Here is a 12,958-nt window from a genome sequence, read left to right as displayed (position 1 = left end):
AAGTGCACTTGCTACTTTTGTTAGTCAGCTACTTAACTATAAACGCGATTCTCCAATTAAAACCCAAAATCGTTCACACCATTCTAAGTTGAGGGAGGCATACGCCAATATTCATGTCCCATGCATACAAACAAACACATACAGACACGCACATGTAAAGGCACACAGGCATACACATGCTTCTACAAGTGATATCCCATAATTGTGAGCATCGCATCCCATGCGTACACACAATCAAATGTGTATACATACATACATACATATGTATGTGAGCACTTCACAAGATCGACCAAATGCAAATGCTGGGATTTAAAATTGCTACAGGCAGCAAGAGCTTCGCACACAGGCATACAAATGCTCATAGTACATGTAGCAAGGGAGAGTGTGCGTGCTTGCTCGTCGCGAAAACTTTTTCATTATGCGCACCAACGCTTTCATACCCTTCCCACAAATAATAACGGAAACGCATGGCAAACGGCTTGAAGAGTTCGGAATACTCTTCACTCAGAAGGGAAGACATGGGTTCTTGCTGCGACGAAATGCTGCTTGTGCAAAACGCTTTGCACTACTTGTTCGGTCTATGTGATTAGTGCTAGACATCTATAACAAATTTATTCCACGCCGAAAAATGTGTCTCGTAGGTATTTTTTGGCTCGGGTAATGAAAGAGTGAGAGTTAGCAGACGTGTTTACTTTGTGCTCTTTAAATTTGCTCGTTTTTATCAATTTAAATAATTGTATTAAATTTGCACATAATTGGGGTCGGTTGATATTTGCAAATATCTAGATATTCCTGTGAAAGGTTTGATCCGTGGTTGCTGTGCTTTTAATAATTGATTTTTTAATTTGTGAAGTTTTGGTGCAGCGTCGGATTAGTATTTACATTATTTGCATTTTGCTTTTCTGTTTCTCTTTTTTGGCGCTCTTCCCATTTCTTTGTGCTGTGCAAGTATACTCTCTCGCTGTGTACTTTCGTTCCGCTCTGTAACGGCTGTTTGTTGTTGGACTCGCTCTTTCAACATATTAATATCTCTCTTTGTCTTTATATTTCTGTTTTTATTCTGTAATTTGGCGTAATCTCAATTTGGCAATATGAGTTGCTGCAAAAAATCTTGCACTTTCAGGCAGGCAGTTGACTCTGCACAAATATTAAATCAGTATAGCTTTGAAAGTCTCTCTCAATTGGAGACTCCTTCGTTATTGGTAACTCCTTCCGGAATAAGAAGGTCATCTAATTCGCTTGCCCCTCCCTCACCTTGTGCTTCTGTATTGTCAGCGGCTCCTAATTCACTCGATCCTACATCACCAGGTCCCCAATCTATTGTTTCTCCTATTGATGCTGTTATTGAAATTCAAGTCCCTGTTCAGCCACTCCTGGCATCACCTTATCTGTTGTCTTTTCTCGAAAGCAAGTATTTTTATCTAGACTTTCATTTGATACGTCATGTGAGGCAGTATCTGCTTTTATTTCAACCAAGATTTCAGCCAATGTTTTTATATCGATGTTTAGTTTCGCAACTCCGCGAGAAATTGCTTCACTTAAGATAAATGTGCCGTTGGAAAACTTTACAACAAAATGTGATCCTAAATTCTGTCCACCTCATGTAGATGTGCATGAATTCAAACCTAAGAATCGTAACAAATCGACTTCTGTTTCATTAAAATTACCTTCGGTGAAATCATCATCGAACATTACACAAAAAAAAAACTAAATACTATAAATCCTTTTTCTCAGCTGTTCCTGATTTATCAAAATGTACGCGGCTTAAAATCTAAACTTAAAAAGCTATTCTCGTATAGTTTTAGAGCCTAATATGATATTATCGCTTTCACTGAAACATGGTTAAGTAAGTAAGCATTCATAACAGTGAGATCCTTTCACGTAATTTCACTATTTATAGACTTGACCGTTCGATGCGTAACACCCGTTCGGGTGTTAATTGCTGTTAAATCCACTATCCTCTCTGAACTGTTTAGCTTTTCGTCCCTTCATGATGCGGAGATCATAGGGGTTAAATTAACTCTCCAATCATGCTCATAATTTATTACATGTTCTTATATCCCTCCCTCTCCTGATGTGCAAGTTTATGCTCAACATACAACTTGTATTAATGAAATAAATGAGCATGTAAATGATAGAGGCTTGCTTCTTGTGTTGGGTGATTTTAATATTCCAAACACTTCTTGGTCATCAACTTGTAATGCAAATTACTTTATTCCGACAATTAATCACTATCTTTTTGATGAATTGTTTAACCTGTCTATGTTTAAGTTGAACTCTATTTCTAACCATCTAAATCGCACACTAGATTTCGTGCTCATTAATCATGATTCGCTCTTTAATGTCGTGGGATCAACTCCTTTCTGCTTTTCAGAGGATATACATCACCCACCTTAGACGTTTTATTAACTGCTGAAAATCCTCTCATTTATACTCCTTTGCCTTCTAAACCATGTCGCTGTTATCGTAAATGCAATTTTGTTTTGCTTAACGAATTAATTAATACACAGACTGGTCTCTTTTATATGAGTCGGTTGATATTCATTTGGCAGCATCGTTTTTTCATACTACCTTAAACTCTCTTCTGGATGTTTGAAGTCAGCTGAAATTCGCCCAGCTTAGACTCGGGATAAACCGAAGGCTCGTTACAACCTGTGTGCCCTACGGATTATCCTTTGCATAGTACGTTTCATGTTCTTTGTGTTATTTTTAATAAATATTATCACGTTTTTTCCTTAGAGCTCTCTCTTCCTAAAATAAAATCTTTGCTATTAGCTTACCTTAGGGAAATCATTCGCAGTGCCCAGGCATAAGCACTGGTAGACATTACGTTGCAAATGTTGTGTAGTGATTTCTCAATCCCATCCTATATTCTATTTTGGCTCTTCTTTTACTCTTAAAAGATATTTCTTATTCTCTGTTCTTTTCACTTTTCTTGCAATAACTTGTAATACTTTCCTTTTTCTTTACACAATTTTTTGTATCTTAAGAATTATTAGATTAACTATATTTAAGCTCTCATAATATTTATTTATGTTTTCTTTTTAACACTTTCCTTTCATAGTTTCAATAGTATCACTGAATATATTTGGCTGTGAAGTGGGGCATAGCTGGCCGGACTGGCAAATAAAATACCTCCATCGGGTTGGTGATACAATAGCATTATTACTGTACTTTTTGTAGGCTATTTTAATTTAATTTAACTCTAGCTTTGTCAATATCTTTTAAATAAATAGCACGACAAAATCAGTGCGCTGCCAGCACGCAAACAAAATGGTCCCGTTGTAGGCGTTATTTGTCCTACTCTCTCCCATATATATCTCTCTTCTCTCTCTCCACAGCGCACAAAATTGAAAATTGTTCGCGACGATCTAAGCTCTATCTTTTTGAAAGTATACCGATACTCAAAAGTATACCGCAAACTTAAAATCGTTTGCCACCTCACGCAAACAAACTGTAAGCATCTCGATGGTTTGTAAAGAAGTAAAATTTATACCTGGGGCAGACTCAGTCTGCCTAAGGTACTCCCACTGAAATTTATTTATTAAAAGAAATGTGGAACACCAGGGGGGTTTTCGGGAAGCAGGATTTCTCGACAGGTTAGTGGGGCAAAGGAGGGGAAGGGGAAAATAACACAAAATACGACTCACGTGCACCACCTTTATTTCGAGTATCTGCCAGCTTTCGCCTCTTCTCTCTTATTGCCTTCCAATCAGACCCACGAACACGCTTGTGATTTTTCCGTTTTTCACTTTTATTTCTATTACTTTACAGACACTTCAGCTCACACTATACTTACCGCCTTCTTGACTTCTAGGTTTTTATATTTTGAACCGTGTGCTGCGGTGCCGCCGGCCACAAGCGTCAACCTCCTTTTTCATTAATTCGACGACCTCTTTCGTCAACGCTGCGCCGGCCGACCGCAGTTTCGTGGGATGAGCGGGAACATCGATCGGAGGCGAGGTTCTCTGCCCATCATCAGAAACGCAGGCGTGAATCCAGTAGAGTCTGCAATACTAGAAGTGACCGCCAACGATATCTCCGGCAACAGTTCGTCCCACGAGCTCTGGTGTCCCTCTATATACTGCGCCATCATAGTCTTTACGGTGCGATTCGTCCTCTCGGTGGGATTTTCCTGTGGGGAATATGGGGCTGTGAACTGCAGCTTTACACCCAGGGATTCCATAAACGACCTCAACATTCTGCTCGCAACATGCGCGCCATTATCGCAGACGACCATCTTAGGTACCTTGAATCGAGTCAAGATACGCTCTCTAAACACCACCTGCAGCAGCGCTGTGGTGGCTCTCTTCAGAGGTACCAGCTCCACCCACTTGGCGAACGCGTCGTGGAACACTAACAACATTGTGCTTCCACGCTTCGAACGAGGGAGGGGCCCACGAACCCGCACACAAAACGGCCATGGGCTCTGCTACCTGCCTGGTCAGCATTCACCCTGCCGGCCTTTGCCCTGCCTTTGAACTTCTGGCCAGCGTTTGAAAATTCTACGCTACTCCGTAGTTTTTCGTTTTGCTCTTTTGCTCTGCTCTGCTCTCGTAGTTTGTTGTGTTAAAATCTGTAGCGATACCAATAGCACAAAACGAAATGATGTGCTTCGCTCTGCCGTAGCGGTAGCTGAAAACGGATAGCGAAAGCGATAGCTGAAAACAGAGAGCGAGATGAAATCATAGCAAGATGAGAACAGAGCCAGATGAGAACATAGCGAGATGATAACAAAGCGAGATGAGAGTAAAACAAGTAAGAAAGCTATAGTCGAGACTGCTCGACTACGAGATCCCCTGAACCCTTGGAGTAATAGCTGATTCAATAATTTTTCGCGTCTTTCAGCTTACACAATATATACGCACACACACACACACACGCACGCACACACAGGCATACATACACACACACGCATACACACACATATACACACACACATTTTTTAAATGTCCGTAATTACAGCGCGCATATCAAGTTTATCATTAAAAATCGATAACTCATCCCGATCTTTTTTATCGATAAAAAACCTTATCGTAAAATTATATCTCCTACACCTTTGTTGCTAGAGTCTCCAAATTTTTTATGTATGTATATATTTATTATATGCAATATTTAATTTATGTAATTTCGGTTTTTGTTAAAATTTACCCCCACCCCGACATCCACCCCCCACCATCACATTTCTAAAAGGCGTATTTCAAATACTAGATACTTGTGCTTTGGCAAATACATGCATATCCATTTTGTTATCATAATCTGAAAGTTTCATGAAGATCGTACGTCCACAAAAAAAGTTATTTAACAATTAAGATCTCATAGTAAGCGCACACTGCAGCCCATACGTGTTTATGCGTGGGTGCTTGTGTGTGTATGTGTTTGGGTATGTGTGTGTGTATGTGTTTGTGTATGTGTGTGTGTATGCGTGTGTGTGTGTGTGTATGCGTGTGTGTATGTATGCCTGTGTGCGCGTGCGTGCGTGTGTGTGTGTGTGTGAGTGTTTCTTGTGTAAGCTGAAAGACGAAAGACGAAAGATGAAATAGCTATTACTCCAAGGGTTCAGGGGATCTCGTAGTCGAGCAGTCTCGACTAGAGCTTTCTTACTGTGTGGAGTTCGAGTTGCGTTTTCACGGAGTGCGGCCGATGTCATCGTGATCCATCGTAGACAATAGCTTGAACTGTGTTTTCCCCTGTGAAAGTGGAAAGAACTGAAGTCAACGTGTTTGCTGTGGGCGCGGCGTACCCAGCAACCTCAAAAAAAAATACCAGAGACTTACTGCGCGGCGGTTCGTGGGCGCGTAAATTTTGTTACTTTAGGCGTCACACTTGCGCAATAATAAAAATCAGGTGCATTCACTCTAACAGCTGTTAGTAGTGCTGGAAATTGCATCGGGCAATCAGCTGCTCACTAACGTTGGTGAGTTGCTAAGCCTTAGCAAAGACAGCACCCTAGCTGCTGGAGTGAAGTAGCAGTTTTTAATAGTAGTGCATACTTTCGGGCTCTCGCTTTAGTCAAGTTGAGTTTAAGTTACTGCGGGTTGTAAACTCAGATTATATTAGTAGCCATTGCCCACTACAGGCTTCACGCCGTGGTAGTCGGAGCAGAAATGGATGCCATGATGGAGGACGAGCTGCAAGCTTTTGCGCGTCGTTCCTCGTTGCAGCGATCGCCGCAGCAACAACAGAGGGCGTTGGCGCAGCCGTCGACTTCTAATCAGGCTCCAGTGGCTGAGTGCCAGGCACCCAAGTCACTAAAAGAAGCGTTAGCTCAAATAGGAGCTACACTAGAGGGTTTGTCTGCCTTATTTGGGGGTCAGCGGCATATAAATGCCTTAATGAGAGAGGAGCTGGCTAGGCTGGTCAGCCTTCACAAGACGGCCGAAGCGTTCTGCAACCGTTCGGTTAAAAACTGTGAGGTGCAGACCACGCCACTCAAAAAAGTAGGCGAAAATGTTTAGGCAGCGAGCATTAGTGCTACTGTAGGTAGCAATATGCCCAAGCGGTCGAGGGAAGTTGCCTCCGAACAGAGGAAAACTCCCTCAAAAAGAACCAATGGCTCTACGGGCTACAGCTGAAACTTCAAACCAGGCCGCTCGACAGACAAACTGGAGCAGCTGGACAGTCGTTAAAGGGCGAAAGCCTATGCAAAAACGTCCCAGGACTGACGCGATTGCGATTTCAGGCGTAGGGGGTTGCAGCTATGCGGACATGCTTCGTGTAGTTAAAAGCGACCCAAACTTGAAGCATCTGAGCAGCGACGTTCAATGCATTAGGAAGACAGCTAAAGGGGACCTTCTATTGCAACTGAGTAGGAAGCCGGAGCATAGCGCTGAGGCTCTGCACGAAGCTGTAGGCAAGGCCTTGGGAGACCGAGCGGTAGTTAAAACACTTACCGAATCGGCTCAAGTTGAGTTTCGCGATCTAGATGAGTTAGCGACCAAAGAGGAGATCTTGGAGGCAATTAGGGTGGAGTTGAAGGATAGCTCACTCCCCATTGAGGCTATCAAATCGCTTCGGCCAGCTTTCGGTGGACAGCAAAGAGCTACGGTTGCTCTTCCAATTGCGAAAGCTAAAACTCTGCTCGAGCTGTCCAAAATTAGAATAGGATGGGTAGTTTGCCGTATCCGAGCCTTGGAGCAGCCTAAACGCTGTTTCAAGTGCCTCGATTACGGTCATATGGCAGCAAACTGCGGCAGCGACTGTGACTTAAAGGGCGCCTGTTTCAGGTGTGGAGAGATGGGTCACAGTGCCAAAGCATGCACCAAGCCACCAAAATGTAGCCTCTGCATCCGGAAAGGTGAAAAGCAGACGGACCATTCAGCAGGCAGCTTCAAGTGCCCATCTTACCGTGAAGCTGCTCGTAAAATGAAATGTTAAGGTTTTTGCAGCTTAACTTAAATCATTGGGTTGCTGCCCAAGATCTTCTAGAGCAGACCATTAGGGAAAAATGTATAGACGTAGCTTTTCTCAGTGAGCCTCACCACTGTAGAACCAGCTGCCCTAGGACATGGTCAACAGACGTTAATGGCAAAGCTGCGTTGTGGGTATGCGGCAACTCAACGAACGTACTTTCGAATGTTGTCATTCAATGGGCTCGTACGTGGCCGATATGGTACCTTATGGCTTTACAGTTTCTATCTGGCCCCCAGCATGCAGCTCAGTGAATTCACGACGGTGCTCGACGAGCTTGCCGAGGATGCTAGGGGTCGAAAGGCCATTATAGCTGGAGATTTTAACTCCTGGGCGCTAGAATGGGGTAGCCCCACAACAAATGCCAGAGGTCCTACTGGAGATCTTCGCGACACTAGATGTTGCACTGCTCAACACTGGCCATGAGTACACCTTCAGTCGGGCGGGATACGGGTCTGTTATCGACATTACTTTTGTCACTTCATCCCTCTTTCGGGGAGCAACATGGAGCCATTGCGTTAGCTATACAGGCAGCGATCATACGGCACTTCTGTTCACAATAGGTGAGCCACCTGCCAGGGCGTCAACATTGTGGAGGGAGTCGTATCGGCTAGATACTTTTGATCCCGCGGTCTTTTCAGAGCCCATTCAGTCTCTGGGTACAATTGGTAATGCTGAGGCCAGAGCATGCCAAATGGTAGCCCAAATACAGAGTGCCTGCAATAGCAGCATGTTACGCCGCAAGCAGTTCACGCGACAACATGAGCCTACGTATTGGTGGAATACGCAAATAGGTGACATTCGTCGCAAATGCATCCAGGCGAGAAGAAGCTACCAACGGGCTCGCGGTAGGTCAACGTTTTTTGAGAAACAGTTAGCTTACCAGGCAGCTAGAAGACAGTTGAAGAAGGCCATTCGGGCAAGCAAAAGAGAATGTTTTTTACAGTTGTGCGACTCAGCCGAATATGACCCTTGGGGCAGGGCATATAAGATAGTAGTTAAAAGACTATACGCAGGTAGACAGGTGCAGTCTGTAGCTTAAATCGATTGTGGAAACACTCTTTCCAGAAAGTTTAAGCTCCATTCACGCCCCTGAGTCCGAGTCTGCTGATCAGGGCTCAACGAGCACTGAAATTGTTTTAGTTACAGAGGAAGAAATATTAGTAGTTCTCCGAGGTCTTAGAACCAACACAGCTCCAGGGCCGGACGGGATCCCAAATCGTGCGCTAAAGCTAGCCCTCGCCTTGCACCCAAGTACGTTCGCCGAATTATTTAACGAATGCCTGATCCAAGAGACGTTCCCGGCAAAATGGAAAGCCCAGAATCTGGTATTGCTACCCAAGGCTGGCAAACCACCAGATGAGCCATCTTCGTACAGACTTATCTGTCTCTTAGACACCATGGGAAAGGTGTTTGAGAAACTGATCTGCTCTAGGCTGGAGACTGCGATTGCAAGCGTCGGAGGCCTGTCACCAAACCAATTTGGTTTCCGGAAGGCCCGGTCAACAACGGACGCGCTTAACAAAGTTGTCGGTCTGGCCACTTCCGCTATTCAAGGCACCAGATGGAGGGACGGGACGAAGGAATACTGCATCATCGCGACCCTGGATGTAAGGAATGCCTTCAACACAGCTAGTTGGGATATGATACTGAATGCGCTGTCACAATATAATATCCCTAAATATCTAAGAGAGATAATAAAGAGCTACTTCAGAGGAAGAACACTGGTATACAACACGAGCGAGGGTCCCCAAACTCATACAGTGTCAGCTGGAGTACCCCAAGGCTCAGTGCTGGGGCCTCTCCTATGGAACATCATGTACGACGGCGTACTGCGCTTGGAACTACCAGCAGGCGCGCACACCATTGGCTTTGCTGATGATGTAGCTGTCGTAGCCATAGGAAAGGAGCTCAAAGATACAGAGGATATGTGCAGCGAAAGTATCAATCGCATACGAAGCTGGTTGACAGGAGCTGGGCTCGAGCTAGCGGCACACAAAACCGAAGTTGTACTAGTCAGCAGTCGCAAAAGAGTGGAAACTGCCAATATAAAGATCGGCAGCGTCACCATTGCGTCAAAGAGGGAGATAAGATATCTTGGTGTCATGATAGACACAAGATTACCTTTCCGCGAGCACTTAGAATATGTGCATAAAAAGGCAGCTGATTCTTGTAGAGCTCTCTCGAGAATCATGCTTAACACGCGGGGACCTAAACAGCAACGACGTCTCCTCCTAATGAGCGTCATTAGGTCTGTCATCCTCTATGCTGCGCCAATATGGGCAAGAGCGATGGCAACGCCGAGCTACAGCCGAGGCATTTGCGCGATCTACAGGCTGAGCGCAATCAGAGTCAGCTGCGCTTTCAGGACTATCTCCGATGACGCGGCGCTCGTCATAGCCGGTATGGTGCCACTGGAGTATTTGGTCGCCGAAGCCGTGGAGCGGAATTCGCACGGGCCTACGCGACTCAACGCTGTCAGGGCGAACTGCATCGCACGATGGCAAAGAAGGTGGAATAGCTCAGCTAAAGGGCGGTGGACGCACAAGCTCATCCCGGAGCTTGAACCCTGGGTTAACCGCAAACATGGCGAGGTTAACTTCTACCTTACGCAGATCCTCTCGGGTCATTGATGATTTCGGAGCTATTTGAAGCCTTTGGCCACGAGGAATCTGACGAGTGTCCCTGGTGCGAGCGAGGGCATGTGGAAGACGCCAACCACATTCTTTTCGAATGTGGACGGTTCCTGGAGGAGATGCGTCGTCTGGAAGAGGCAGTGGGCCGCTCCATCAGAGCACACACATACACAAACACACACATACACAAACACAAACACACAAACATACACACACAAGCACCCACGCACAGACGGACAGACAGACAGACGGACAGGGCCAAATCAAGTCAGCTCATCGCCCTGATCAAGAATATATATACTTTGTGGGGTCTGCCACGCCTCCTTCTGCCTGTTACATACATTTCAACAAAACCATTATACTCTGATTTCCCATTGAAAATCTACTAATCTTCATTTTCAAACAAGCTTAAATTATCGATAGCACTATCTAAATGATTCGAATTAAGCCGAACCACTGACCAGAGAACACATAGACTAGACATGTAGTACAAAGTTTTTCAACACCGAAAAATCTGTCTCCTAAGGCCTATCAATTTCGTATTTGCTCGGCTCTTCACTTTTAGGTCCGAGCTACGAAAATATGCGCTCGACCGAGATGGTCAAATGTTGAATAATATCAAATAATCAAATATGTATATGTATGTATGCATGTGAGCACAAGCGGCAGCTCAAGAAAATTGAGATTTCTTCGCGTTAGACTGCCGTTTTTTCCCTTACGTGTACAAAATATTTGCGTTTTCGTTATTATTTGTGGGAAGGGTATGAAAGCGTTGGTGCGCATAAAGAAAAAGTCTTCGCGATGAGCATGCACACACACACAGTCTCGCTTGCTACATGTACTATGAGCATTTGTATGCCTGTGTGCGGAGCTCTTGCCGCTCGTAGCAATTTTACAGTCCAGCATTTGCATTTGGTCGATCTTGTGAAGTCCTCACATACATATGTATGTATGTATGTATATACATTTTTATATACGCATGGGATGTGCTGCTCACAATTATGGGATATCACTTGTAGAAGCATTTGTATGCCTGTGTGCCTTTACATGTGCGTGTGTGTATATCTTTGTTTGTATGCTTGGGAGATGAACATTGGCGAGTGCCTACCTCAAGTTTTAATGGAGTGTTCGCGCATGAAGCGGAATGATTGTGCTTTCGCATATTTTCGTAGCCCGAACCTAAAAAGTTAAGAGCCGAGCAAATACGAAATTGATAGGCACTAGGAGACAGATTTTTCGGTGTTGAAAAACTTTGTGCTACATGTCTAGTCTATGTGTTCTCTGGTCAGTGGCCGAACTAAAAGTATGTTCTCCAAAGTCTCATGACTTAATCGATTTCGATTATCGGACAGCACCAGTTTCAACGAGGAAAAAGCTCTCTCTATGGTAACCTGCATGTGTAAAGAAATGTATATATTGTTTTTATCTTTATTTTGTATTCATTCAAACACAAATACTTACTTGAGTTGGCGGTATAGCAAAACATACTTTGCTTAGGGCATAAAGTTCGGGATCGGTTGACTTTCTGTATTTCCAGAAACATAAAACATCTGTATTCGCTTTCATCACTGGTGACTTTAATGTTTCAATCTTTGCATAGACATTACTTGACTCACTTGGAAGAACCATTCTAGCACTTAAAAAATCGTCCAATAGCTTGAAATTATTGTCTTTGGTGTGTCCAGAGTCCGTATCCAACGAATTAGTCGAATATGGCATACTGGGATTGGGACCGAAAATTTTTATTTTTCCTACAATGTCTTTAAAAAATCGATTGCTCTTTCTTTTTGTAAATTGTCTATAATATTATGGAATCTGGGGTCCAAATAAAGGCAAGTGTCGAAGCCCACGTTTGACACTAATGTTTTGGTCCGTGCTTCCATACTTTGAAGAAGATTGTTTGCAATTATAGAAATTATTTAATCCTTATTTGAAGAGTATGTCGATAAAATCTGATTAGTGGCTAGTTTGCAAGTTAGCCAAATTGAAAATTTTTAATTTCAAATAAATCACGGCAGCCGTTTGAAGACTTTCGAATGTATTTTGTAAGGTTGCGGCATTGAAATAAACACTTCTTTATAACTGTGTGTTTGGTAACATCAAGTGCCCAAAGCTGTGCAGTGTGGGCTGCACATCGGCATATTTGTATATCAGCCACAAACATGTTTTCGTTTTTTTTCAAAATTATAAATTTGTCTTGCGTACTCAATATTCTTTTGCTCAATAAATGTTTCGTCCAAATCTTCATCGCTTGTGTTCATTTGTGACAAAATTTTTGAAGGTTTTAACATATTGGCCCCATTATCCGATGTTATTGATACAATTTGGCTCAGAGATATTTCGTACTTTTCTAAAACAGAAATAATTTCCTTAGCAAGATTTTTAGATTTGCTGGAGTCAGCTCCTTTAAGTTCCACCATGCCAAGAATTTGTGATTTTATTTCATTTTTGCTTATGAATTGGGCACTGATGCCAAAAATATTTCGCCCAAGCCGCGTTGCACTATCATTTTTTAAAGTAATAAGCGATTTTTACTGTCTTGTTTTATTTCAAGTCTAACATTCGCTGCCACGTGTTTAAGAACAGACTTGCATTTGCTTCCATTCAACTTAAAATTTATTCCATGCTTTGTTTCAAGCCCTTGACATATGGGGTCAATTATATTGCGCATATTAATTGAATTAAGCCCATGGAATGGAACGCTTTCTTCAGTTACAAGACCAATATATGACCGAATCAATGTTTTTCTGTTGATTTTCACTTTTACTAGTTGATGTTTTAAATTTTTAGAAGTGGCAACAGAATCACTAACCTCACTTCCTTTATCATCGATTTCAATTTCGTGCAACAATAAATGCTTTTTTAAATTAAAAACGCGATCTTTTTTTAAAAAGTCTTTCGCATTTTTTGCA

General features: G+C 43.1%; 1 protein-coding gene across 2 annotated transcripts; it reads right to left on the bottom strand.

Annotated features, from left to right (window-relative positions):
- Positions 1-11,270: 11,270 nt before the first annotated feature.
- Positions 11,271-12,753, bottom strand: LOC116804394. 2 transcript variants are annotated; one of them, XR_006357532.1, is made up of 3 exons: positions 12,582-12,747; positions 11,508-11,682; positions 11,271-11,437 (listed from the first exon to the last, which is right to left on the bottom strand). XR_006357532.1 is itself a non-coding variant. In XM_044009706.1 (3 exons), exons 1-3 carry the CDS (start codon positions 12,464-12,466, stop codon positions 11,312-11,314), a joined length of 459 nt encoding a protein of 152 aa, XP_043865641.1. In that variant the 5' UTR covers positions 12,467-12,753; the 3' UTR covers positions 11,271-11,311. The 2 variants fall into 2 exon arrangements, 1 of the variants encoding a protein (XP_043865641.1); XM_044009706.1 differs by having other exon boundaries at positions 11,508-11,766; positions 12,393-12,753.
- Positions 12,754-12,958: the final 205 nt, after the last annotated feature.

This window comes from Drosophila mojavensis, unplaced genomic scaffold, assembly GCF_018153725.1.
Source record: "Drosophila mojavensis isolate 15081-1352.22 unplaced genomic scaffold, ASM1815372v1 contig_74, whole genome shotgun sequence".
In the NCBI taxonomy this organism is placed as follows: Eukaryota; Metazoa; Arthropoda; class Insecta; order Diptera; family Drosophilidae; genus Drosophila; species Drosophila mojavensis.
The sequence above is the reverse complement of the archived record's forward strand: the minus strand, read 5'-3'. Positions and strand labels throughout refer to the sequence as shown.

Bases quoted from the DNA above. Each gene is read 5' to 3' on its own strand.
- LOC116804394 (XM_044009706.1), bottom strand. From the start codon at position 12,466: ATGGTGGAACTTAAAGGAGCTGACTCCAGCAAATCTAAAAATCTTGCT. The intron at 11,767-12,392 runs GTACGAAATATC...TCCCAATCCCAG, and splicing joins ATTATTTCTGTTTTAGAAAA to TATGCCATATTCGACTAATT. The intron at 11,438-11,507 runs GTAAGTATTTGT...TTACACATGCAG, and splicing joins TTGCTATACCGCCAACTCAA to GTTACCATAGAGAGAGCTTT.